Source organism: Magallana gigas, chromosome 8 (genome assembly GCF_963853765.1).
Source record: "Magallana gigas chromosome 8, xbMagGiga1.1, whole genome shotgun sequence".
NCBI classification, from domain to species: Eukaryota; Metazoa; Mollusca; class Bivalvia; order Ostreida; family Ostreidae; genus Magallana; species Magallana gigas.
In genome coordinates this window covers 40,165,452-40,193,128 of record NC_088860.1, presented here as the reverse complement: position 1 = coordinate 40,193,128, position 27,677 = coordinate 40,165,452, and the positions used below count along the sequence as shown (strand labels likewise).

The window sequence follows — 27,677 nt, the reverse complement described above, 5'->3', positions numbered from 1 at the left end:
TGGACCTTCGGCTTTTATTTTTCCAAATTTCCCTAAATTATGGCTCTTTATTGGGGTGGCCTCCTCGTGGCAAGAGCTGGGCAACGTTATTAAATAGACAAGTTAATCATGATTCATTTTTAACTTGTCTGAATAACGGCTAACAACCCAATGAAATGACTAAACAAGTAATAGAATTAGTATTGAGGATTTTATTATAATTGTTTTCCGCTTAAATCGCCACTGATTTGGGTCTTTATTTTTCTTAATAACGGCTACGACCCCATGACATGACTAAAACAAATAATAATATTAGTAATAAGGATTTTATTATAATTGTTTTCCACTTTAATCGCCATTTGGGTCGCCATTTGGGTCCATTTGGGTCGCCATTTGGGTCCATTTGGGTTCATTTGGGTCCATTTGGGTTCATTTGGGTCCATTTGGGTAAATCGACGCACCCGTAGAAAATGTATACAATTTGTTGACATTGTGATTGCCATTTGCCATGCAATGCATTGATGAGGGCTCGCGTTTCTTTCTGTGGTACAAATGAAAACTAAAACCTTAGTATTTGGGTTTTTTTAATTACCTTTTTCCGTTACATTTTTCTACAGTAATGGCGATGTCGGATTTGGGGATTTAGGTATAACCCAGAGCCCTCTTCCCTGACGCCCCTTGAGGCAAAAGGGTTGAAAGGTTGGGGGGGGGGGGGGTAGTCATTTCATAGACAGACATTATGAACTCGGCTGTTGACAAGTTGTTCTATATTGCACTATTGTACAAAATGTATTTTACCTGTACATGAACATCTGCCTGGTTATATTAATCAGCTGTTGATCGAGAGCGTTTGCTTTCAGACAGAAAGGAACTTAAGTTTTCGTTCATTGAAGGCTTTTGGGTTAATTAAAACCAAGTGATTTTGAAATATTCACTCAGCTATTCTTATAATATTCAAGTAAAAATGACCAGTAATATTAGAGTTTCATTTCATTATAGTTGCATTTTTTCACTTGTAAATTTCATGTTTTACCAGGAAATGCATGATCATTATGATGACTTATCAATGTTATAAAAATCATCTTGTAATTAAATGAAATATTTTTATGAGCATAAAAGATGCTGTTATTTTTTTAAATCCATAGTTTTTTATTTGTAGATGGCAGGGATAGACTATTGCACAGTTCTACCCTCCTGGGACTTTGATAAAGATCCGGCTGTTGTTGTAGAATACTATTTCGGTCAAGAACCAAGGTAGAACTTTCTTGATATATTTTCAAACTGATCTATACTGAAACAGTGTTAATATAACGTCAATGCATGTTCCTGAAATGAATAATGCTTACATAGATCTGTAAATATGACCATAAAAAACATCTGTCGCATGATTTTTACCAGTTTTTGACAACCACAAAAACTTGTCGTCGAATAGAAATCTCAGTCTTAAGTTTTTCTTGTGTGTGTGTTGTAAGGAGGGGTTAATTTATAACGATATTGTTATTGTAATATCAGCTCACAGACTGATGACAACAATGCAGAGTCAGGCCCCCAGTTCTGTCAGGACCTGAACCCCAAAAACTGTCTCACGCTGACCAGGGTGGAGGGTGAGGAGGAGGCATGTACCGTAACCTTGACCTGTAAACCTCAGTACCATGTCAGCATATGTGGCCTGCATGTGTACAGTCAAGCTGGCCTGATGGAAATCTACGATGCCAGTGAGGGGTATCTGAAGACGGTCCGGGGGCAGAGAGTGAGGATGATGGGTGACGATGAAGGGGGAGAGGAGACGGAAGTGGTGTTTAGATGTAGGTCATCGCTGGACACCTGTTATGGACTGACCATAAAGGTGAATGATATAACAATTCAGACATTTTCTTCTTTGTACAAATGCAGATGCACTGAATAATTCAAACAACAACTTCTTTGCATAACTGCAGACTTTGATTGGTATATTGAATAATCACATAAAGTTTCATACTTTTGTGAATAGTCAGTCTACCGCTATACTTGTATTGAAATTAACTGGCCAAACATTAGTTTTGTTGTTTGTTTGAATCAAGGCAAGTTTAATTAGCCTTTCAGATCCTAATTTTCTGCTTACATAGTCATAAATTCCAACAAGTGTCCTAGACCTGTTCCATTAATTGAATTTGTATATTCCTGTGTTTATTATGGCATGTAGTGATATTAACACATTATCATTACACAATTTGACAGTTGATTATTCTGTATATACAGTGTATTGAATTTAAATTAAATTTCAATGGTTTTTTTTTACTTCAGTTTCCAAGGCTACAGGGAACAAGTACCTTCAAGCTTTACAAAGTTGTCTTCATACTCCACCCAGAACCTGAGGATGAATACAGTAGAAATGGAGGTGAAATAGGTCAAATAAATATGTCAAAGGTCAGAAGTTATGTCACAAGTCTTGGAGACAACCTCCCAGAGGGAGCCAGGGGGCTGATGCAGTCAATGGAAGAGTACCAGCAGGTATATATATATTCAGTGTTCCTGTGTACAGTCAAATATTAGTAGTTTAGTACGTGTATTAAAGTAAAGTTATATCAAATTTAAATTCAAACATCCACTCGTAAATTAAGTACATATATTAATGAAAACGATGTCTCATATTGCATGAAATAATAGTCTTTGGTACTTAAAATTCTGTGATTCCACTGTTTTGTATCAAATTTGAATAAAATATGAATGTCAAACTTTTGTTATGAATTAAAAATACATACAGTTCCAAACTGTTGAAAAAATGAAAAAGTTGAGATTTTAAAATTCAAGAAAAGTGCTTATAGCAATCGTACATGGATATCAATTTCTTGTGTTTGCATTAAACTTGACTAAAGAATCTTAAGTACATGTACATGTATTTATATTTATTATTTACTTTGCATAGAATACATGGTTTTTGCACCCATTATATGAACAATGGCATGCGCCTCTATCATATCCCCTGTATCATCACCCTATATTTCACCCATTATTACATCTATGATTACAGCTTTCTGGAACACTTTTGCTTAAGCTGGATTACCTTTGACCTTTTTTTATTTGTTGGTGCTAAACTGCAGTTTGAACTTCGACGTCATAACATGAACATTTTATTATTTACGTCACAATACATTTGAGTGTCAAAAATATGCTGGTATCGAGATGGGGAAAACTGGAATAAAGCTCTTTTAAATAAGAAATTTTCCCATGAAAATAAGAACAAGTTTAAATCTTTTTAAATTATGATATGATAAAAACAAAAATACATATGTCAAAATCTGTATCACACCAGAATCAACCCTCACCCAATATCAGCCCTCTGGACTTCAGCCCTCGGGCTGATATTGAAGTCCTGGGTTGATACGGGGTGTGATACAGATTTTGACATGCACATGTATTATTCTTTGTTTAATGTATATGTGCTGATTATCTTCTTAAATATGTATATTTTTTTTCCTCATCAGAATCAAAGATCCTCAATGTCAGGGTTGTCCAATCTTCTTGGCCAGCGACCGATGTCCGCAGGGTCACCACTTGGAATGATGGGATTAATGTCCATGTTCTCTCAGATGGGAGTCAAGTCGAGTCAGTTACCGAATCGGCCTTCACACAGCCAATCAAATCCCAGCAATTTGTCCCAGGGAGCAACAGGAAATCGTCCAAGTAGTTCAAACAGCGAAGAAGCTGCAGATGTGTTTTCATTGTTACATAACATTTGTGACAAAGTTTCAGGAATGAGGGAGGATGAGAAAAGAAAAGCCAAAGAGAGTGATGAAGCCAGAAGGGAGGAGAATGGAACAGCAGTTGAACAACCTAATTTGGACAATACTCAGATGAACAGTAATAATGGAAATTCTGTGGAAGAAATAAGGTATGTAGCAGTTAATTAGATTTTTTTGATTTATGGTACCTGTACGTGTACTTAAAAGTGTGAGTGTACTGTGTATGGTAAAAATCTCAGGTGTAGGTTAAAGGTCAAGGTTTTTCAGTGACATCAAGGTTTTTTATTTAGAAAGTTGAAGGTCATATTTATCACCAATATCAAACTGTTGCCACTTGCCAGGACTGAGGCTATGGATATTCTGATATTATATTATAAATTTGTAAGTCTTCAAATCAAAGAATTATGTACATCTAATTTTTGATTATCACTATTTGGAATGAACTAATAGTGATCAATAGTGATTTTGCATATGCATGTACATATACATGTACCTACTAATGCTTTATTATCAAGTCTCATAATAAATGCATAAATTTTCTTAAAATACATGTATGAATGCACCTGTTCAATAATCAAAATAATTTATAATCACTTGACATCTAAAATAAAAAATTAATGACGCATTAATATTTACGATGGCGTCTCCAATGATAACTTGCAATAAAACGTATAATTATTTTTTTTTTACAGCAGTGAGGACATTGATATTTCTGTTAGACCTCCAAACATTCTGGACACTAAGTTAGACGCTCTAGAGCAGAGACTCTTAAATCACATAGACCTAAAGATAAGTGAAATGGAAACACGAATCAATTCCAAACTTGACAATATCCTTCACCAGCTCTCAAGAAAGTCTACGACAGAAACAGAGTCCTGACACTGAAATGGTGTACATGCGTGCCATGTTAATTTGTGTAAAAGCTATCCAGGGTAGCAAAGAATTCAAACTGAACAATGCCAATATTCTTCCCAATTAGGCCTATGAAAAAATGTGTATGTTAAGGGTAACACTGATGAAAAAATTAGGTTAGGTAGGTAGGGATTTTTTTTTATTTTATCATATTTTTTTATGCATGATTCCTAAGAGTGTTTGTTTTTGTCATACTTAAAAATGGGTTTTTAATAGAAATAATATAAAAAATCATAATCTGATAAAAACAGACATTTAAAAATGGTAGGATCGGGGCATTTTTTGAGGTAAGGTAGGGTTACCCTAAACACACAACTTTTTTTCTTAGGCCTTACATTTAATAAATTGATATCAATGATTTAAAAATTGATAAAAGGCTATGTTTAAGAGCAGCTTACTATATTTTTTTTTATTATTGATTTCAATGTATTAATAATGATTTGCCCTTCCCCTTTTCCAGTAGTATAAATGAGTTTTTTTCATGTGTGTGTTTGCTTGAAAATTTTTTTTTAAAGAGATTACGCAATAACTATGTTTTTAAGGGTTTTTATAAAAATACTCATTCATTAGTTAGCCAATGTGCCATTGTTTTGGATTCATGTAAGTCTAGGCTAGCGCTGCATATGTCTTTTAAAATGTGCTGAATCACTTATAATGTCAAGGTCATTTGTCAAGTTCATGGTCAGTTGCAAAGTGAATTACTATATGTACTTGGTTAAGCCACACTCAGTGGCAAAGTGCATATCAAATATGACTTTTAGTTTTTGTCATCTGTGTCATGTTTAGAATTTTTGATATAATCAGTTTCTAAAATAGCAAAAGGACCCATCTTATCTATTTCTTTCAATGTATATTTAAGCAAAAATGCCATGAATTATGTCATGTTCAACGTATTATATTATTGGTTTGTTTTTTTTATAATTTATTTCACTTTTGTGATGCAGTTTACATTACATACAATATATATGTATATGTATTTTTTAAAAATTTATTTAATTTTTGGGGTATTTAACTGATTTACCTGGTATATTTTGAAAATGCAAACATATTGTGTATTGATAAATGAGAGTTTAATTAACAGTGTTTTGTGTTTGAACATGTATATGACCTCTTGTCATTTTATTTGATATAAAGTGGAATGAGTTTTTGCTGAGTGTTTTTTTAATAATACAGTAAAACACGCTTATAACGAAGTCCCCGGGATGGCCAATTTAACTTCGTTATAAGCGAAATTCGTTATATCCGTCAAGTTTACAACATGAAATAGAGACTTGGGGAATGAAATTCACTTCGCTGTAAGCGTCAATTCATTATAAGCGTGTTCGCTATAACCGTGTTTTACTGTATACTGTTTATTCGATGACCTTGCACATGCATCTTGTCCTCTGATGATACATGTAACTGTCCCCCCACCATTAAATATAAGCATCATTGCTCTTTATAACAATTCTCTCAGTTTGCCTGCTAGATGGAGCAGGTTAAAATGTTTGGAGCAGGTGCCTTTTGATAGACAAATCTTCGTTATTATTCGTTTAATCTCTGATATATGAATCATCTCATGTTACTGATACACATGGCATGCTTGGATGCTGAATCTGGGTGAGACATATAAGTTCTGGATGTTGGAGGAGGTTATTGCAGGTTTGAATGTTGGAAAAAATGTTGTCCTGACCAACTTTCATGATGGTTCTTGTAACTTAAATTTGGATTTTAAAAGATAAGGCTAGCTTCAGATACAGAGCCTGATCTCCATTATACAGGATGCTTTGAAAGCCTTTTCCTACCTCACTCAAACTTGCTTAAAAGATGCGATTGTTGGTGTATATTGTGATTCTTATTCCTATGAAATTGAATCATATATGATTGATATTTTGTCTAAAAAAGATATTGTATAACATGAAACATTATTATATTATATGATATTGTAAAATGTTATATTATGATATTGTATCGTATATAATTGTTTTATATCAAATGATATGATATTGAATCATATGATATAATATTGTATTATATGATATGATATTGTATCATTTTATATGAAGCAATGTTCACTTGTATGATATTATATTGTATCATATAATACACTATCATACTACATGGTACAAAATTGCATCATATTAAATGGTTCAATATTGTATCACATCAAATGATACATTATCGTATCATATAATGAACAATCATTTGATATATTTATTGTATTACACGATATGATATTGTATCATTTGATATGATGCAATGTTGTATGATATTATATTGTATCATATAAAACAATATCATACTGTATGGTACGATTTTGCATCATATTAAATGGTTCAATATTGTATCACATCAAATGGTACATTATTGTATCATATAATGAACAATCATATGATACAATATCATCATATTCAGTCACGATTTGGTCATTGATTCTTTGAGTTACATGTTAATAGATTCGTCTGTGATGAATTAGAATTAGACCTGTAACGTATCGTAGATGAGCGGAAAGACAAGTCTAATTTGATAAAAAATCAAATTCGATTGTATCAAAAGAAGACTTGGCAGTGGACCATTTGATATGCCATTGTTATCAAAAGTGTCTTCTATATTTAAACTTCCATCAGATATATCTTGAAGTAAACCCAATCTAATTAAAATTAGACTTGTAAATCCGCTCCTTAACGATACGCTGTTATAATACAAGATTATGGGTACAAGTGTATGAAATGCGGGATCATTTATTTTAGATCTTCTATAGCGTATCGTAGAGGAACAACTTTACAAGTCTATTTTTTAAAAGAGAACCCGGATTCTAAATTCTCTTGAATCGGTGTTGTAGTAAACTCTCGGCGGATTCTAAGTAATCGTAATTGGAAATTTCAAAAGAATTTTTAAGTCACGGAATAACTACATTTTTGTAACTGTTCTAACCATCAATATCATTACCATTAAGATTCAAAATATATTCCTCTATTTCCATCCATCCGAGAAAATAATTGGGATAGTTGATACAAATATCTCATATAGGTGGATACAAGAAGCAAAATTATGCATTGAAAACAGGCACCTTACGTTACATTTTTTTTTTCATAATAAAAAAATATATACCCTCTAACTATTAGTGGATTACATGTATTAGGTAGAAGGTATGTATTTTTATCACGAGAAAATTATATAATGTCAGGCGCCTATAGCATCGAAAGGAAAGAAAGTTTTTGAAGAATCCCCGAAGAACAGCTGCATGATGGATACTGCACGGGCACACTAAAACTATGACTCAGTCGAAGTATATGCAAGCATGTTATTTCCTATACCAGTACTCCACTTGAACCGATGCTTATATAATGTATATAAAGGCCAATGTTGAAGACGTGGACTTGATTTTCTCGACGATCAAGATAGAGGGAGAGAAAGCAATAAGGAAGATTTTAGCCGATTACTTCATAAACAACGTCCGCTCACCATAAAGGCAAGCATATTAATCAGCCATATGCATTTTCTATCTGTGTAATCGTTCATATATAAAGTTGACTTACTATAGTATTAATTGATTTTTTAAAAGTATATAATTGGAATAGTGGCATCTATTATGCATCAGTTTAGTCATGATAACCAGATTTAAACAAACTCCATTTAATATCAGTGCAATATTAAAGTGCGGAAGATTTATCTAAGTTTTTAGATGTATTTGTATGACTTTCTTATCCACCCTATTTCTAATTCTAGATTTGCACAGTATTACAACATTCAAAACTAGTGATTTATTTCTATTCCAGTACGTGTACAATTATATAATGCCCCGACTTAAGTCCCTGGTGCAGTGGTCAATGCGAGTTCGTTCAAAAATCTACTGCTATTCCTTCTTAGTTTTATGGTCTCAGGGCAAAGATACCGTAATCGAATTTTGGGGCTAAGCTTTATTTTTTTTTCTGTCTCTACAAGCTTAAGACATTTAATGATATATACCTTTTTTTTATTGTAGATGTATACCAATGGAGTTAACAAAGAAATGGATGATATTGAAGCGGATGGCTTGATTCCCCATGTTCAATCCAAATCATTCACTGTGGTTTGCATAAAACATTAATACTCACTTATTAATGCCACTACGCACAATTTAACTAATTGTTCATTCCACCACAGCAGCTACATGTAGGGCAGACATTTTTTAGGGGGTTTTTTGTGTGTTTTGTTTTTGTTCTTTTAACAATAATTTATTTTTCATCAATACATTTGTATTTAAAGCTACATCTCTGAAACTTTGTGTAGTGACACCACAATATTTCTTGCTTACTTGTATTATTTTGACCAACATTTTTGTTACTTGCTTCTGCGGTTAACTATCATAACCGATGCGTCTTAACCGATGAACCGTCAGATGTAGCTAAAATTATTAAATTCAAATATAATTTGTGTAACTTTAAATAATTAATTAGAAAAAGATAACAATCCATACATTTTATCTTTTTAATTTTGGCATTTTTATATTTAGCTCTTCTTCCAAAGGAGATCAATACAGTCTAAAAATGGTCACAAACATCAAACCCTCTTAGATTAGTAAGGGATGCATTCGTGCACTACGATTCTGATACAATAAGAATGATACTACATGTATCAACCGCTGTAAAAAGAGACTAGATCTATAGTTTTCAATAAAAGCAACAACAACAATCCTTATCCAACCCTCCACAAAACATAAAATAACCATTTTTTTTATCATTTTTTAAGCTGCTGTATTTTGATTTTGTTTGAATGATCGTACTTGAAAAGTACGTATCAAAACGAATGGTTCCAATTTCATCTTTTTTATATTGGTATCGCTGTCTAAAAAGATATATACTGCTCTTATATCCAGATAAGTAAATTTAAAACTTGCAAAATTTTGTCATCTGAAGGGAAAATGACTAAATAAATGATTGTGATTAAGATTTTCTTTTTAGAATGGAGATGGGGATAATGATGTAGAGTTTTCTGAGACGGATAGTTCAGCAGCCCCCGGAAACAATGTGAGAATTCTTTACCAAAGATTAAGAACTCAAGACAGTATACAGGTAGTTAAATATTTTTTTTAAAGAGATACCTTTTTTTGAGATATATGTATGAACTGTTTGGCAAAAGAGGTATACACTAAGTGTGCAATTGTGCAAAACTGAAACATTGCGCATTAAAGCTGTATACAACAATTCAGATCGTTTGAAATTTTACATAACGACGTCCTTCACTCATATCGATTAAAAAAATTTACCCTCCCCCTCACCCTCAAATAACAATGACACTTCTGTAATTACGAACAAAATTATTAAACTGTTACAACCAATAATTAAATTCATATGATAAAATGTGTCCAATTATGAATACAAACTGAGCAAGATATAAACTAATTGCATTAAAAAAAGATAAATAATTTTCAGCACACAACGTTGATGGACACAAAAAAACGTAGACGTGTAAATATTTGTCGTATTGTTTTGCTTAAGCTGGATGACAGTCCTTTTGTGTCAGAAATTTTTGTGAAACACGCTGATGAAGACAGCGATAAGGGCGATGCTCTTGGAGGATTCCTTTGTACGGGTTCACGGAGTGACGGAACCTTTCTTCACGCATTCTGCAGCCTGCAACCAGACGGAATCTTAGCAAAAGACTTTTCTGTCAAGTAAGACAGTGCATTGGAGAAATAGTTAAAGTTATACCATTATCATAAATCTTTACATGTAGTAAAAGATGATTGAAGATTGATGTACATGTACACGTACCAAGGTGCAAGTGTAAATTCATGATGAAATCCGGGACTCTTTATTTTGTCAAATAATAAAAGGAATTAAATTGCTATTTAAAAAAGCAAGACAAACTAGCAAAGATGTTTCTTGATAAAAGAAATGGTATCATACACCCTCTCCCATCCTCAACAAAATAGTCTTACACAATTGTTTAGAATTAGCAACTCCCTGAGTAAAAAATCATTTTTATTTTAAATTGTTATCATGCTATTGTATTTTTGAAATTTGACTTTTAAAATATTTTTTTTTAATATTTAGAAATGACAACATTACCATTATGATTTATAAAATGACTGATTTTCTTCTTTAGAGATAAAGACATTTTAGTGAGTTTAAACGGAAAGAAGACTTTGGGATCATTCGAGTATGATCATGAGGTTGTTTTGGCGCTCTTTCGAACATTACCAATGACAGAGAAAATATCCATGGTAATTTTAATTTTGTGATAAACATGTCATAAACATTTTTTTTTAAATATCTTTAAGTAGCTCTGTCTTACTATAAGATTTTCTTTATAACATTTTTTTCTGTTTTGACAAATTCCTATTAATTAACCGTGATTTTTAAAATTAATTTTTTTTACGCTAAGGTGATATACAACAGAAAATCAGAAACATTCACAACTATTGAATTTCTACTGGAAGGAACCAAAGAAGGTTTGTTAGTAACATATAAGTTTATTAGATATCGATGGTGATCTTGGACGGTCTTAAGGTGCCTCACTACACCTTGATATAGTTTCTCAAATCAGCAGAAAACTACTTGATTATGATAGATAACATGATGGATAAGAAGTATATGTGTCAAATAGGCAAAAATGTGCTCTTTCAGATAAAAAAAAAATGATATTTTCAAACATTTCATTCAATGAACATGAACAAAAGCCCCAGACGGATTCGAATTCATGACCTGCGGTTCACAAGCCTGATACTTTAACCACTGAGCTATTACGATATACATCTATAAATCGATTGATACAAACAGTTTAAAAACATTTAAATCGCCATTTTGTGACATAGTGTTTTAAAACGTATTTAAGTCTCGGTGTAGTGAAGTACCTTAAGAGGTTTTAATTGATAATATTTCACATGTACATTTAAAGTCTACATTAGTTTTCAAAACGATTACTACTATTGTTAATATTAGTTAAAATCTATAGTTTCCGCTTTTTTCTTCTTCTTTTTTTCGTATTAGAAATTACTTAATCGAATATGATCTTTCTTTCAAGGTATGCATTTGAAATTGACTTCGCCTATAAATTGTAGTTAACATTTTAAATTTGTCATATATCAATACCTAGATTACTCGAAACAAGTATTGGAATTATGTTCTATATCATTCTTTTTTGTATATAATCTTTTGTTTCTTTACTATTTTTTTTTTTCAAAATTCAAACAGCACCAACACTTGATTTTTTCTTAGTTATAGTATTTTTTATTCCTCCTCTTCACAAAAAAACAGATATTAATGTAAATCAAGTTCAAAACCCCCGGTTATTTTGACCTGTCCCCGTGTTACTTTTTTGGGATGGTGCAATGCCATTATTGTAAGTTGTTTTGCTTGCCATATCAAATTCTTATTACGGAAGAACAGTCTAAACAATTGTTTATCGAGTTTATCACCACATAACACATAATACCATGCGATGTTTAATTCGTATAGCAAAACAATAACTTTTATTTTTCGTGCTTCAAATAAAATTTTGTGCTTTGATAATATGCTATTGAAAGATTAATACAAAACACCATTTGTTTTACTAACAAAATTAAATTGCTGATGATAAATGTGCCTTTTTTTAAACTTAAGATGCATACATTGATTTTACCTTCTTTTTTTTTTTTTTTTTTTTTACATTTTTCCTCCTTTGGAAGAGGTCATTGTTAAGGAGAATTCTGTGAAGCTAATGACTATGCAACCAAAAGTGAAAGTACTGATGGCACAAAAAGACTCGACATCTTTGGCTGTTCGAAATGAAGAATTAACCCTCCGTCAATCTGCAAGCGTCATGTCGGACTGTACATGTAAGTTTAAAGTCCATCAAGTGCAGACTCACTTATTTATATATATGCCAAGCTATCTTATCAAATCAAACATATTGATAAACTTTTTGCTGTCAAGTTAAAATAAATACAATATTCAAATAACAGTTAGCCTTTTCAAAATGTTACGCATAGACGGCTTTAGATAAATGTTTATATCATGTATAAGGCAAACACCCACAAAACAAATTTAATATAAAATATTGTATGTATTTAACTGTTACATGTATTTATAAAAAAGCGTTTATTTCTCATTTTTTAGACCATTTCATTGTGAGAAAATGGTTGGACGGTGGTTATTATCTAAAGTACAGTTTTCAAGTGCAGAAAAACAAATCCAAATTTCTGGGCCTTAATGGGACCCAACTGGACATAGTCGTAAGATTACTATTATGTGTGTTATTGAAATTTGATTATTGATATCCAATATATATCCTGCCCCTTTCATAGCATTTGAGGTTTTTAAAGTATCTAATGTAAATTGAGCATTTTATGACATTGATCTACACATAGATAAAAATTAGAATGAAATGGCTTTGTTGGAAACAAAAAAATGATAGGCAATATTATGTATGGAAAATCATGTTATAAAATATACGTTATTTACGTTAAAATAAGAAACATTAGAAAAATAAGAATTACTTGGTACTGTTATGAATGATTGTTATTAACAATTTACGACGGATTGTTTTTTTATTAAGAACGATACCGACGTGGCCAGCATTAAAACATTTCGTAAAGAGAAAATAAAGAGAGATGTTTACCTGAGACCATGCGGGAGAGACGGTGAGTTCATTCATTTGCATTTGTTGAAAGCTATGGTTGCTACGACCGTTTAATTGGCTGATTACTTAGTAACCGTTTACCTGGATTGCCAATCCATGTGGGTTTCAAATTAGAATGTGAAATCATGACTTTTGTTTTCTTCATAAACCGTACGTACACAAGTATAACTGCGTGAGCGTTTTGAAATTATCAATAACATATTCATATGCTACGGGTATCTTACTGATATAAAAACAATATTTCAAACGGTTAGATTAATCACGGCCTATTAAATTACGTCTTGTTCTCTTATACAAACCCAGATCACTTCTACAAGCGATTATATGACCATAGTCTGTAAATGTATCCATGTAATTGATAATTTTATTTTTTTTTCTTCCAGATTTGTATCTTTGTTTTAACCAAACCAGAAAACTATTCGAGCTGAAGACACGAGAACATGTACATGCTCTCAAGGAAGAAGGGTGTGGAATGTTTATGATCAATACATTTTGCCCACCATGAATGGATCTATGTCTAAAAAGACAATAATGCATTTACCATTTACCAAAAAATTCGAGTTACTAAGTATTGCAGAACATGGTTTACTGAGTATTTGGTATTTGCATTGAAACTAGACTACTGACAGCAATTTAGTAGTTAAAGAGTGTGATTGTTTAAAATAAAAATTCTATTCTTTTTTATTGAGCAACATATATATACATTGTTCTGCGAAATCGCAAAAATGTTCAGTATATGTTCATAATCAGAATGCTTAATCTTGAGGCATTTTTTTGCCATTTAACTTCTCGCGTCAAACTGTTTTAAATTAATTTAGAAATTCGAGATGTTTAACAGAAAGAAAACAATAATCACTATAGTATTTTAATTTTATTAACTTGGTTTTCTGAGGAAAAACTCTAACCGGGCGGGTTACGTTACTCCTTTAAGGTGTATCCGGATATCTTCTCCTACAGTTTTGAAGACAGAAAGTTTTTTTGTGTTTTTTTTTGTTTTGCAAATCAATTGAACCTAAAAATGAAACGTGCATATTACTTGGATTGAATTGCGTTAATTTATACAAAAAATATATGTACGAGCTACTGTACTTGGCATTTTATTGTATATATTATATTGTATATAGGACACTGATTTTTTTCGGATGACTCCTCTTAGAGTTTTCATGATAGGCTAGTAACTTTTTTGCATATCAATTGACGAACATGCTTACATAGATTTGCATACTGCTTGAATTGAAAAGGTTTGATATTTTCGCAAAAAAATGCCAACTGCTGAAGATAAGATTTTTTTAGTTTGCTGTTTAATTGTACTTGCATGCAAAATATGTATATTATTTGTATTTATTGTTTTAATGAATGTAAGAGAAAAACTACCGGTTACATTATTTTCTTCAAAATGTTGTACATCATTTGTTTAGATAACTTTTTTTCAGTTTTCAAGATAGGAAGGTATTTGCAGTTCAGTTTTAAAGAATAGCACCATAGAGATAGGTTTTATATACTTTGGTGTTTTTAAAAAAATATTTTGAACGAATAGACTGACACTAAATTGTGAGCACGAAATGGACGATTATATCACGTGAGGATTGGCCTTAGATAGTGTCATCAATTCAAGTTAAACAAAGGAATTAAGGGTACTGTTCACACAAACGAAAACCAAGATTGCTGTCAGTTTGCTGTCAGACACACAGCGTTATCTTGTCGATATGATTGAAATAAATACTGACACAGTTATCAGTTATGTTTTGAATATTGCTGTGATTTTTGTTTTTTATTGGATTTCATTACTTTCCCGTCTGTAATAAACACCCCATAAAGTCAAAGAGTGGTTCTTGTAATTAACACACCATAAAGTCAAAGAATGGTTCTTGTAATGAACACCCCATAAAGTCAAAGAATGATTCTTGTAATGAACACCCCATAAAGTCAGAGAATGATTCTTGTAATGGACACCCCATAAAGTCAGAGAATGATTCTTGTAATGGACACCCCATAAAGTCAAAGAATGATTCTTTATTTCTTAAACAAGAAAAAATCTCCTAATTTTATTTCTAGCATATTAACATATTTAAGAATCGTTAAAGCGTTTTTTGCTTTGTTATGAGCTCTAATATTGTTGTAACACTTTAATTAAAGTGCAATATTATTTTTGAAAACATGTGACCTTTCTTTGATAAATTGTCGGTGATGACGTAGCATTTGGATCTAAGGTTTTTCAAAGTTTTAGAGATTGGTTTGTTATCAAAAAATGGTTTTTGAAATCGTATTTATAAAATTCTATGTGGAACAATAAAATAAAAATAGTGAAATACCATTAATATAGTGAACAGGACGGTAGGGAAGAAAATCTTTGAGTGGGGACCTTCCTAATTCATTCAAGTTATATGACACAACATGAAAAATGTATATGTATTTGTGATTAAAATATGCATATGGTTCTAATTGTTTTAACTGATTTTAAAAAAAATAAAAAATTGATTTAAAATGAATGAAGATGTGAAATAATCGTTCATATTTTCCAGACTTGCTAGAAACTCAAACAGAAATGCACATTTACTTTTTCTGAGTGCATTAAGGATGTTGTTTACTCAGGGTTTGAGTTCTCAAATTCGGATTGTTATAAAATTCAATTTCGTGAGTAAAATTTGATCTAACCACTAAAAGTATTTATGAAATGAATTATTATTGACAAACCATTCAATATTTTTACTATATTATGGAATTAGGCTTAAGCAAAGTTGGACTTTTAGCAAAACAGAGGAAATTCGGACTAAAATTTAAAGATTTTGTTTTTCACTGAAATATTTTTGGTAGTACTGTAATATTCAAAGTTAAGATTTTATTTGTAAGTTTACATAATTTTGCATATTTTCTGTTGGTTTTATCTCCCTTTTTCGTTAAGATATTCGAATGGCACACAATACAACAATATTGAAAAATGCCTAAAAACAATAAAAGACACCATATCTCAAAATTTTGATCATTGACCTCATATAACTTCTATGCCTGCAGAGTAAGGTCAATATACCTAGTTTAATCCTATTAATGTTTTAGTATTATCATCATTCAGTTTTTTGTAAAATTAAATCAAAAAAGGGTAGGAATTTGAAAACTGATAGAGGAAATTCGGACTGGAATATTAAAAAAAATTGTGAATGAAAACTTATTGCTTGTGTCTGTTGAGTGTCACTGCCATTCATAAACTGTATTTCATTTTTAAAAGTGTTTAGCAATTTGTATTATTTTCACAATTAAGAAAATTTCAATCATAGTGTAAAATTTTTAGGGACTTTTCTTAAATTTCGAAAAAATATTCAATGACCATTATCTAAAAAAGTAGGTCATTGACCTACTTTTTTGAAAGTAAAAAATAGCACTCCCATGATAGGTCTTTAACACACAATAGATGGTTTTTCATTATCATCAGTGGAATTTTTTTTCATTCTGAGTAAACGTATACCTTAAGTGTCTTAATGATACACATTGTTGATTTACACTAAAAACACACTTTGAAAATTGAGTATTTTTAAAAGTGTGCCGCCATATGTACACAAAGTTCAAAACACTTGTGACTAGGATCGGAAATAATAGTGAAATCCCATTATACCGCATCTTACCTTCAGGTCAATATAGTGCATATTTAATAAATGTTTAGAAAATAAATGTATATTCTTATTAAAACGACCATTTTAATTTCTTTCAAAATCATTGCTGTTGTACCCTAGAAATGTAAAATAAAGCTAATAAAACACTCAAGACATATAAGTACATTTTGATGCACTTATTTTACAAAATACATATATAAAACAAGGTAAATAATGAAACAAATTAAATATTATGTACATGTAGATAAAGTAAGTTCATGTAATAATAGACATCTTCCAGTGTCTTTATTCGTGTCCATGATAACACTATGAATCAATTTTGTTACATAAAGTCCAGTACAATCGACAATGACGATTAAATTATAAATGATCTGACAATTTCTGGAAAACTGTCAATATTTCTTTATGAAATATCTATCGTTTAGATTGATCTTCCTTCCACCACATGTAGTACTTCTTTAAGCAAGCTTACATTTAAGACATTGCACTGACCACTTGTTCTGTTTATCCGCCATGTTAGTTTTTTTTATAAGCGTTAGTGAACGCGTGTTTGATCAATCATGAAGCACTTTAAGCTTCCTTAGATTTTATCTCCCCCGGCCTTATCTGATCAAGTTATTACTCTAAAGGAATGGATCCTTTATCTGGAATAGAACAAAAAAAAAGTACCAAACCTCACGAAACTACAAGATAATCAAACAAATAAGTTGCCAAACAACATAAATCCCAAAAGAAAAAAACACGCATTAAAACACACAAAAAAACTTGAACCAAAGAAAACAAAAATCGTTACAGCTCTCACAAAGTAAGTGCGTGCATATTTTTATTATTACTACTTGGAGAGATAGAAAAAATCGTTAGGGTACAGCAAAGTATGACCCTCTGACCACTTTAAGTATACCACTTAACTGTCTGACTCATACCGAATTCAGTTCTATAAAGTCTTGTTAGATTGTGATATATAAGGCAAGTGTATTTTATCATGTGTATTTTTCTTCATGTATATAGCATTGATTTTCTAAATAAGTTATGACAGAGCATAAGCTGGATGAGAGACGGTTGAGAATATAAGGGACTGTTGATGTAATGTGTAGAATTAGAGGCGAGTTGATTATATCATGTATAATTTGTTAAATTACTTATACAAAATAGTTTTGCAAATACGTTGTCTTTAAAATGCTTAATCCAAAGTACAACAATTTAGAAAGAGAAAGGTTTTTTGTTTTGTTTTTTTTTTTTTTTACAATTTTGTCTCTATTTTGAGCCCCGATGTTATTCCTTTTTTAATACGAGACGCAAATGATAGGCGCTTTCCGACATTGTAAGTGTTTGTGTATAATTTTTTCAAGTGCCCTAATTTTTTTGTTTTTACAATTTCCGCCGATTCTCGGAAGTGTGATAGTTTCAAAACGTGACTGGGCCGTCAATCCCAATCCCTACCATTTAGGTGGGTATGCATGCGTTAAAGTAAATGCATATTCTCTTTTTTCACTTCCGATAAATATATGTAATCAATATCTAGAGGAAACTCTATTATTAAATGAATCTCGAGATTTGACATGTGTCCGTTTAAATTTGATAATTTTTAAGCAGCAGTGTAGATTTAGTCGTGTCGATATTTATTGAAAATTGACTAACCATTACATTATTATTTGAATATTGATAGACCCAACAGAGGAGAAGAACAACTTTAAACAAGGCTAATATCATTCCAGTTGCATATCTTTTCAAGTCATAAGGTATGGTTTTAACATTGATTATGTATTAGAACTACAAGTTTCTTACCCGGTATCGAGTATGTATAAATAAGATTAATTTACCATGTATTATATTATCAAAATTCTGTTCTGGACAATAAGTTTAATCAAATTTATCTGTTTGTGCCGATATACTTTAGTTTGAAATTATCATTAGTTTACAACACAATCCAAAATGCCTGCGTATAGTAGCATTGGTAACATTGCTTTACAGTCGCAAAAAAAAAGAAATAAAAGTTTAAAGATGATTGAGATCGTTTTAAAAATTGTATTACAGTTTTGAGCGTCTATAGCGTCAAAATATTTGGAAAAATTTTATTTTAGTGGATTTGAGACTTCAACCTCTCTCTATGAATTTTTAGTTTTTATAATTTTATGATTTTAATAGTTTTTTAATAATACAAATGTGTAGTACGGAAAAAGGCAGGAATGGATGACATCGATGGTTTGATAACCCGTGTTCAATCCAGGACAGTGTGTTGTGTGGTTTGTATTTAACAAAAAACCTAATTATCTACTAATGGGGTCACTACAAACACTTTCGTTGACTTTCCTAAATTATGTTGTTATTGTATATCTTCAACAATATCAGTTTCCATATTTACAATTGCTTCTACAACTATTTCTACTATTTCTCTAGCAATACCTCAGTTACTTCAGTACTGCTACTACAACTACTTTAATACTACTCCTAAACTTATACTACAATTACTGCCATTAAAGCTACTATATGTAGTATGACAACTTCTACTATAGCAGTAAATGCTACTTTTTCTTCTACTACTACTACTACTACCTCTACTACTACTACTGATAGAACAACTACTACCTCTAATACATTGTATGTCAACTTCGCATACATCAGCAAATGCTACCTCAATTCTTCTACAGCCACCTCTACTTCTACCACTGCTTTTACTACTACAACTATGATATTACAAACATTACTTAATACTAATACTTTTGCATTTAGTTCTAATACTTCAAATATATTACGAATGCTACTACTACAATTACAACCATTTCTATTACAATAATTTTTGTAATTTTTTAACTATGGCTCCAACAATAACTCATTTTTCTACTACCTCCATAACTACTACTACGTCCCATCTACTATATCATGTTAAACTTCAGTCATTCTTACATATGTTTTTGGATTACTTTACATAATGTACATGTATTAACCACTCTCGTTATTGAAATCTTCTCTGCTCTATTACTTTGAGTATAGCAGTGATATATTTTACTATGTACTGCAGTGGTCAACCAATAACGTCTTTAATGTTACAAATTTACCTTTAAAACATAATGGTAGCGGCAGGCTTTTTAAAAATAGTAAGACTCATTCCTCAAGACACCTTGTATTCTTATACTTTCATGTTTAATACTGAAATCTGATTGGTTTTGACGTAGTTGATAATTCGTTCTATCACCCTCAGCGTTAGAAACACACTTAGCTTCGGGTAACACAACGAATTGTTACATGCGCATAAATCATGCACGTACGGTTCGCCGTAGAATTCACGTCATTTCTATATAAAAGCAATATATAAATTCTCTAAAATTAAGACATTCAGTATAATGAAATAAATAGTGCCTGTTTGGGAGGATAACAGTTTAAATTGACACCCCTCGAAAACCATTGTCAACCGACGCGAAGGTTTCCTCGGGCTGTCAATTTCAACAGTTACCCTCGCAAACAGGCACTATTTATATAAAGCAGCATTTAATTTATGTTCATTTAGACCAACTAGCTATATCGGCCTTTTATGAAAAGTTTTTCAAAAATACCATTAATCTATCATACCAAAAACAACACTTTTTACTGTTTGATTTCTTTTCAACAATCATTGATAAAAATAAGAAGACATTTTTTTCTCAAATTAAAATAGAAGGACAATGACGACATTGATAGTTCACACTCAATGATTCCACATGGCGAATCGACCTATGACGAAAAAACCCAAAGTGTTCGGAGTCTAGATATACAAGCAAGTATTTATTGAAGTAATAAATAGATCTATTGGTAATCTATGAAAGGTATCATGAATTAAAATCTTGGTTATTGATTGTTATATAATTAGTTACGCAGTGTACTATACTCTCAACCAAATGAAATACTAGTATACTGCATTCACCAATACCACGACCAAACAATCAATTTAAAACTATTTTTATTTTTAAAAAAAATATCTTATAAAGTGGAGTAACAAGAAAAATATCTATAATGTTGACATAAATTCAGAATTTTAACTGTGTCATATTTTGTTGAAACATAGGATCTCTCTTTCTGCTTTCTGAGACATTATAAGAAGTTCGAATTTTTAAGTACTTTAAACTATTTTTAAACAAGGTCTAAATAATACAAAAAAATAATGTTTTTGTTTTAAATTTTATCATGAAAGCATAATTACGTAAGCATTAAGAAATATTTCTTTTAGAATGAAAACAATGCGAATGTTGTAAAGTTTTCAGAGATTGAACGTCCAATAATAATGGAGGAGAGCAACAAAAGAAGTGAGGTAATTAACAATCAATGTAATTTAAAACACTTGTTATATGCTACATTTGTAAGAAAATCACTGACAATGAAATCTTGAAGAGAATGCTTTTGCAGAACATACGTGGGGAAAACGTTGTCGGAATTTCTGAGAGGGATAGTGCAGAAGTCATTGACAAAAATAAATTAGGGAAATTTTTCCAAAGACCAAACAAAAACGATTATGATAAGGTTAGTTGAAAAGTGTTATAATTTCACCTTTACGTTCGTAAGCTTAAAATAACACGATACTTTTTAAGTGGTATATTTTAACCGACCTGAGTACATTTTGATGTAATGTAGTCAACAATAATAACGATGTATCATATTCCATTTTCATATAGACAAGTATATTTAAAGTGGATCTCGAATGTTTGTAGTCACAACGAAAATGAGAAGCTTTTATTTCTGAAACCGTAATTTGATAATCCATAACTACATTCACAACTGCTTGAAGTACATGTGCGTCTGTTTTTATACACATATGGTATCATAATGGTCACTTTTGTTAATTGGGGGTTAACACACAGTCAATTGACACAGTTAATTATTTCTTTTTTTGCAATATTTTTGATAACGGCGACTTCATTTTAAAATCTTATTCTAAGATAAAATTCAATTAAATAATAAAATAAAAATCTTCAAAATAATCATTATGCACGTAATTTTAATATAGAAAAAAACTTTATCAGTACATTCATTTAGCCGGGCCCCTTAAATATTGAAGGAAACACTGAACATTAAATACCACATAAATACTACATTTAATACCAAATGATATAAAAGAAGAAACAAAGAAGACAACACAAATATGATCTATACAACTAATGCGAAAACCGTTTGCTTCGAATGTTTGATATATTGCATGATTGTTAACAAACGTTGCGTCATGTTTGAAAATGAAAACATTGGTTTTAATTTTTTTTTTAAATGACTGTTTACACGCGTGGAATAATGTTTGGAAAAAAAACATGTTTTCAATCATATAAATAACCTTTGTTTGCTGCAGCTCGATGCAAGTCCTTTTGTGTCAGAAATTTTTGTGAAACACCCTGATGAAGACAGTGATAAGGGTGACCCTCTTGGAGGATTCCTTTGTACGGGTTCACGGAGTGACGGAACCTTTCTTCACGAATTCTGCAGCCTGCAACCAGACGGAATCATAGCAAAGGACCTTTCTGTAAGGTAAAGCAGTGTACCACAAATAATTAAATATATATAATTCTACGAATCGAAAATGTAATGATAGACAGGCTTCTTGAATTTAAGGTTTTAAGGTTAATATAACATATCTAATAGTTAAGATACTGTAATTTATATATGCAAAAGATATAAAATAATAGTTTTAAAATAATGATTTCTTTATTTTGTGCTTTTGTACAAGCGATCACTGTAAACACATTCATTATTCAAACACTAGTTACTTATTTTGCTACAGAGAAAAAGACATTTTAGTGCGTCTGAATGAGAAAAACACTCTTGGATCACTTGAGTATAATCATGAAGGCATCCTTGAGCTCTTTCGGACACTGCCAACGTTAAAGACCATTTCAATGGTAACAATTTAACATATTGCAAATTTATTTTTTAAGTTTTATAACAGTTCATTAAGTCATTCCATACATCACTGAAATTTTATTTGATTCGTTTTGATTATATGAATTATATGAATACTGTATACAGGTAAATTTTCGCTCTCGTTTTATTTTCGACCCTTTCGCCCTCGGTGTAAGTATACAAATTTACGACTTTGCAAGGAAAATACTGTTGATTAAAACAGAGTTGATTAAATATAGAATATACATTTCTAACTGTATAAGAGCCAATTTAAGACAGAGGCAAGCCATGTTAATGTGTAGAAGGAAAAAAAATGTAAATCATTATTTCTGTGAAAAATACAACTTTTCAAATTTATCTTTTACAAGGAAACATACAATGGGAAATCGGAAACGTTCACAACCGTCGAATTTCTACTCGAAGGAACTAAAGAAGGTTAATTATTATGGATATGTTCATTGATCCGTTTGACAGATATGCTTATTCATCTTTTATGCTCTTTTGTTACTAATCTGCTTTTATTCTCTATTCTTATTTTCTTTTTTCCTGTATGAAATGGGACCTGTAAAGGATCTGAGATAATTTTTTTCTTGATATTTTGTAATTAAAATGATTGATTTCTCCACTCTAAATGTCTGACAAAAATTTGAATGTTATAATTCAAGTTTTAAACGAGAAACAGAGATAAGATTGCATTGTTATGTAAACATAGCTCGAGTTTTATATTTAATGACAAATAATGTAAAGAAAGAAAATTATCATTTCTTTTACAAAGGAGCTCTTGAAAAACAAGATAAACGGATTGATTGGTTTATAAATAATATTATCAACAAAAGAAAGCAATATTTGACTAAAGTGCATATCAGTACCACACATATGTAAACAAAAACAATTTGAAAAAATTCAACCTGTGTTTACAAAACAAAAAATTCAAACTCTATATCGCTTGACTTTCAAATTTATGAAGCATTAAAATTACCCATGTTAACCATTCTAGACATAAAAAATTGAAAAATGGATTTAAAAGTTTAAGATCTAATCGTACGTAAGTCCCTTTAACACCACTTGTTCGAAACGCGGTATACAAATATCTCTTTTTCTTAATATATAACCTATAATTAACAAATGTTTCCTATTACTTTTCAAAAAAGTTTTGCATTTAATATGTATCATGATATGTTTATCTATACTAGACTTTGACCCGTGCGTGCACGGTTTGACATTGCATATGATATCGGACCTTTACCAAATAGATACATTCTTGACATTTTCATAACAAAGCTATAAGCCTACAGTAATGCTATTGATTTCACTACTACCTGCAAAGTTAGAATAATCTAACTGTGTCACGGGACAGACCTTCACCATAGTTAAAATACCTCCAAACACCCGTAATATAGCAGAAGCTTGCAGAATCGCTCCGAAACGATTTTGGAAAAAAATTAATGAAGTTGCATTGAACATAACAGTAAAATTATTCATAACAAACCAATTTGATGCTGTAAATACTTATTATCTAAAAATTTAATTCATATCATTGAAGAATTCAACAATTTTTTCACCAACGTTTTTTTACTCGCTTTCAAATTACACACCATGTTGACATTCGGAACTCTCGGGAGTTTTCATAGTAAATGCACTGTGTTAGAGTTAGCTCTCGTATTTTCTTTGATGAACAGATTATATAGCTAATTTCCAATGAAAATTTACACGTATTTTTATTATCGTTTCCGAGTTTATCCATGCAGATGTGGTATTGTGGAAACGTAAACTAAAGATCCTCCCGTGATTTAGCTTGAATGTAATGCCCATGCGCAGGATTGTAGAATCCAAAAAATCCAGATGATTTCCGGAATGTTTTGAGGAATTTTCGTTGATTATTAATTAGCGAAGCTTGATTGAGAAAAAATAATAACAAATTGGTAATCTTTAAGTACCAATGATGTTTGAAATATATAAACAAAAGACAGTATTCTTCCGATTTATCGGTATCAAAGCCCAAAAATTCGAGTCTATTATTTTTATATAGAAGTATCTATATCTTTCAATATAGAAAATAATTATCTATAGCTTCTTATAGTTTAATGCATCGTGCAATATTAATTAGATATGATGGTTATTTTTTTTATTTTTAAACATAATAAAACATTAAAAAAAAAAAAACATTTTATAATTTTGATTGTTTGGTCAATATTTTTTATAAACTTTTCTGTTTGTCATATTTCATAATTGTTAGACGCATTAAAGATTGAAAAATGATTAATGATATTGGCATGCTGCATATTTCAGAAATTTTATAATTTACCTCATATTTACTCGTTTATTGTGAACAAAATAAGTTTATTTGGTTTTCTAAAACTATTTATGACTTTTACGTTGCTGTACCTGCCTACTTTTAGTGAACTTGTTGTTTTTTTTTAAACATTGAATAAATTTTTCACAATTAGGAAAATCTAAATCAAAGAGAAAGGTATTTCGGAAACGTCATTGTCATTTTTTGTTTAATGTCAAAAATAACACTACAATCAAAGATCTAAGGCATACGTTGTGAATAGATGATTTTCCGTCACAAGGAGTGAAATATTTGAGTTGTATTTTAAAGAAATATCACATTTAATATTTGTATTCTAAATTAAAGTCGTGAGTCATAAAATATTAATGTCAACTTCCTTACTTCATCAATTGGAAATAGATGTATGTTTGTTTTATTAAATGAAATATTTTGAAGTTGATTTTATATTTTGAAAGAAATCATAGTCAAAGAAAACTCAGTAATGCTTACGGCCCAACCACCTTCAGTAGAAGCACTTCTATATCAGAGAGGGAATACATCATTGGCTTATCAGAATGGACAGCTTGCCTTATGCAAATCTGCAAATTTTCTGACAGACTGTACACGTAAGTTTTCCAAATTTGTATTTTGCTAAATTCTTACTGTACAATAATTGTCAGAGAGAGAGAGAGAGAGAGAGAGAGAGAGAGAGAGAGAGAGAGATATTAATTATACATTTTTAAAGTATGCTCAGACTTCCGTAATGTATTTTTCTTCTGCCTATATTGGCGAATTACCTATCTCAATTAACAAGGATATTTTCTTTTTTTTAAAGACCATTTTGTTGTGAAGAAAACGTTAGATGAAGGCTTTTATAATGTATACACTTTTCAAGTGCAGAAAAATAAATCAAAATTTCTTGGCCTCAACGGAAGAAAACTTGAAATCATTGTAAGGGTATTATTAGTTTCATACGAATATCCAATTTTAATTTGCATTTGCATTTAAAAACAAGTATTTGAAATGCAGTAATTCGTAACAACTACAGTATTTACTTTTTATTCAAAAGGACGGAACAGACGAGGCTTATATTAAATCATTTCAAATAGAAAAAATAAAAAGGGATTCTTTCCTGAAACCATGTGGAAAAGATGGTAAGCGTCGGTCAAGTTAACTTGTTTGTATGTGCATGCATATTCTTTCTTCCACAGTTGCAATTGAACCCTTATATTGTTGACAATTTAGATACAAAAATAAATAGTGAACTTGTCATACTGATGATTACTCAATAAACTGAAATATTAGTTTTCATTTATGTTTGCACCACATGTGTTGGATATAGAAGTTGGATTTTTGAAGTCCTAGGCAGAACATGATATAACACTTTTAAATACACATTAAATGCTTACTTTTAATTTCATTTCTTTACGTTCATACACACTTTAGACTGTTTAGAAACTGTCGCATGAACATTTTAAATTCATTCGTAAAATGGAAGCAAATACAATAGAAAAAAGAAGAATTGTTTATGCTATATATTTTTAATTAATTTCAGATATGTATGTCTATTATAACAAATTTAAAGGAATTTACGAAGCTGTGAGTCGAGCAGATGCTCTCAAAGATGAAGGGTTTGGAATGATTATTATACCAACACCATGTCAACCATAAAAGGGACCGACGTCTAAGAAAACACTTCATTCTTCTTAATTTGTTATTCCACCACTAATTTAAAAGAGGGCCGATTATTTAAAGCATTTTAACCTTAAAATATCAGTTTAAACTTTTAGACATAATAAGAAAGGTTTTTATTTAGATGTGTTCGTAGATTTTCATTTGCTGTTTCAACATCGCAATTTTTTTTTCTCTGGAATGAAAGAAAATTTCTCACGGACATGTTGTATATTTGACTTTGATTTGCATCGGCTATTGTCTTATTCATACCATGTATTGTATGTAATGAGTCTAATCGTAGATATGTATCGCAGTGCGCAGTATACACTTATTCAGTAGCTGTGAATCAGATAGCTCTCCTATCAAGCCCGAGGCAGGTACAGACGGGAAATTGTCAATTGTGTAGAGTTTTATGGAACAGCTGTCCAAATTAAAGCTAAGGGATGTGTGATGTATTATACGGATGTTTAATGCAGTGCATTTTAAGTGTCTTGTCATCAGTAACTCTATCAATATATAATTTATCACCTACAGCTATTGAAAAATTTTGTGTTAATGATGTATGTGCCTGCTGATCAGCTATTCACAAGGAAAATTGTATCAATAAGAGCACTTTTACGTTCTTAACATTATCTAATTAATTCTATCTGCACCCCGGGTATGGCTTTGGAATACTTTCAAAAAATAATTACACTATCAAAAAAGTTATATCCGCATAAAGTTCATAAATTAGGATTTAAACATTTTATCAGAAACCGACTATGACCCCCCCCCCCCCCCCCCCGACACATTTTTGGTATTCTAACTTTATTTATCCAATCAATTAATCCTTTATTTTTAAATTGGCATGATGTTCATTAATATTTATTTTTGTTGTGTCTTTATTTAAAATCTATTAATATATAAATGTGTGTGTTATTTTTTAAATGTATGGCCAGTATTCTCATCCAGTTTCATCTTTTTTTGTTCGTAATATTCCAAATTAAAGAAAGTTTATACATAAAAAAAAATTTTTTTGTTCAGTTGATTTATAGAAGAACGGTGTTTGATAATAAAATAAAATGATATTAATCA

General features: G+C 30.8%; 3 protein-coding genes across 16 annotated transcripts; all 3 read left to right on the top strand.

Annotated features, from left to right (window-relative positions):
• Positions 1-442: 442 nt before the first annotated feature.
• LOC105344887 (ATPase PAAT) lies at positions 443-5,761 on the top strand. Of its 2 annotated transcripts, none has more exons than XM_011452795.4 (6): positions 443-525; positions 1,139-1,233; positions 1,492-1,825; positions 2,263-2,469; positions 3,444-3,850; positions 4,394-5,761. In XM_011452795.4, the coding sequence occupies exons 2-6, from the start codon at positions 1,139-1,141 to the stop codon at positions 4,578-4,580; spliced, it is 1,230 nt and encodes a 409-aa protein (XP_011451097.3). In that variant the 5' UTR covers positions 443-525; the 3' UTR covers positions 4,581-5,761. The 2 variants fall into 2 exon arrangements, with proteins under 2 accessions (XP_011451097.3, XP_065925274.1); XM_066069202.1 differs by having other exon boundaries at positions 485-625.
• Positions 5,762-7,924: 2,163 nt separating this feature from the next.
• On the top strand, positions 7,925-14,310 carry LOC105332460 (uncharacterized). Its single transcript, XM_034471417.2, has 10 exons — positions 7,925-8,064; positions 8,578-8,664; positions 9,536-9,646; positions 10,073-10,248; positions 10,683-10,800; positions 10,962-11,028; positions 12,244-12,393; positions 12,674-12,789; positions 13,113-13,197; positions 13,580-14,310. The coding sequence occupies exons 2-10, from the start codon at positions 8,578-8,580 to the stop codon at positions 13,699-13,701; spliced, it is 1,032 nt and encodes a 343-aa protein (XP_034327308.2). The 5' UTR covers positions 7,925-8,064; the 3' UTR covers positions 13,702-14,310.
• Positions 14,311-17,750: 3,440 nt separating this feature from the next.
• LOC105332461 (uncharacterized) lies at positions 17,751-27,612 on the top strand. 13 transcript variants are annotated; one of them, XM_066068424.1, is made up of 13 exons: positions 17,751-18,248; positions 18,468-18,540; positions 18,971-19,044; positions 20,454-20,552; positions 21,003-21,083; positions 21,164-21,292; positions 22,110-22,285; positions 22,539-22,656; positions 23,026-23,092; positions 25,406-25,555; positions 25,765-25,880; positions 25,999-26,083; positions 26,485-27,612. In XM_066068424.1, exons 3-13 carry the CDS (start codon positions 18,988-18,990, stop codon positions 26,598-26,600), a joined length of 1,194 nt encoding a protein of 397 aa, XP_065924496.1. In that variant the 5' UTR covers positions 17,751-18,248; positions 18,468-18,540; positions 18,971-18,987; the 3' UTR covers positions 26,601-27,612. The 13 variants fall into 13 exon arrangements, with proteins under 13 accessions (XP_065924496.1, XP_065924497.1, XP_011433381.3 ...); XM_066068425.1 differs by having other exon boundaries at positions 18,947-19,044; XM_011435079.4 differs by lacking the exon at positions 18,971-19,044 and having other exon boundaries at positions 17,755-18,248.
• The last annotated feature ends 65 nt before the right edge of the window (positions 27,613-27,677 follow it).

Excerpts from the sequence above, each read along its gene's own strand:
- LOC105332460 (XM_034471417.2), top strand. The coding sequence starts at position 8,578 with ATGTATACCAATGGAGTTAACAAAGAAATGGATGATATTGAAGCGGAT. Across the intron at positions 10,801-10,961 it reads TGACAGAGAAAATATCCATG|GTGATATACAACAGAAAATC; the intron begins GTAATTTTAATT and ends TTTTACGCTAAG. Across the intron at positions 11,029-12,243 it reads ACTGGAAGGAACCAAAGAAG|AGGTCATTGTTAAGGAGAAT; the intron begins GTTTGTTAGTAA and ends CTCCTTTGGAAG.
- LOC105344887 (XM_011452795.4), top strand. The coding sequence starts at position 1,139 with ATGGCAGGGATAGACTATTGCACAGTTCTACCCTCCTGGGACTTTGAT. Across the intron at positions 1,234-1,491 it reads TATTTCGGTCAAGAACCAAG|CTCACAGACTGATGACAACA; the intron begins GTAGAACTTTCT and ends TTGTAATATCAG. Across the intron at positions 1,826-2,262 it reads GTTATGGACTGACCATAAAG|TTTCCAAGGCTACAGGGAAC; the intron begins GTGAATGATATA and ends TTTTTACTTCAG.
- LOC105332461 (XM_066068424.1), top strand. The coding sequence starts at position 18,988 with ATGGATGACATCGATGGTTTGATAACCCGTGTTCAATCCAGGACAGTG. Across the intron at positions 23,093-25,405 it reads ACTCGAAGGAACTAAAGAAG|AAATCATAGTCAAAGAAAAC; the intron begins GTTAATTATTAT and ends ATATTTTGAAAG. Across the intron at positions 25,881-25,998 it reads GAAGAAAACTTGAAATCATT|GACGGAACAGACGAGGCTTA; the intron begins GTAAGGGTATTA and ends TTTATTCAAAAG.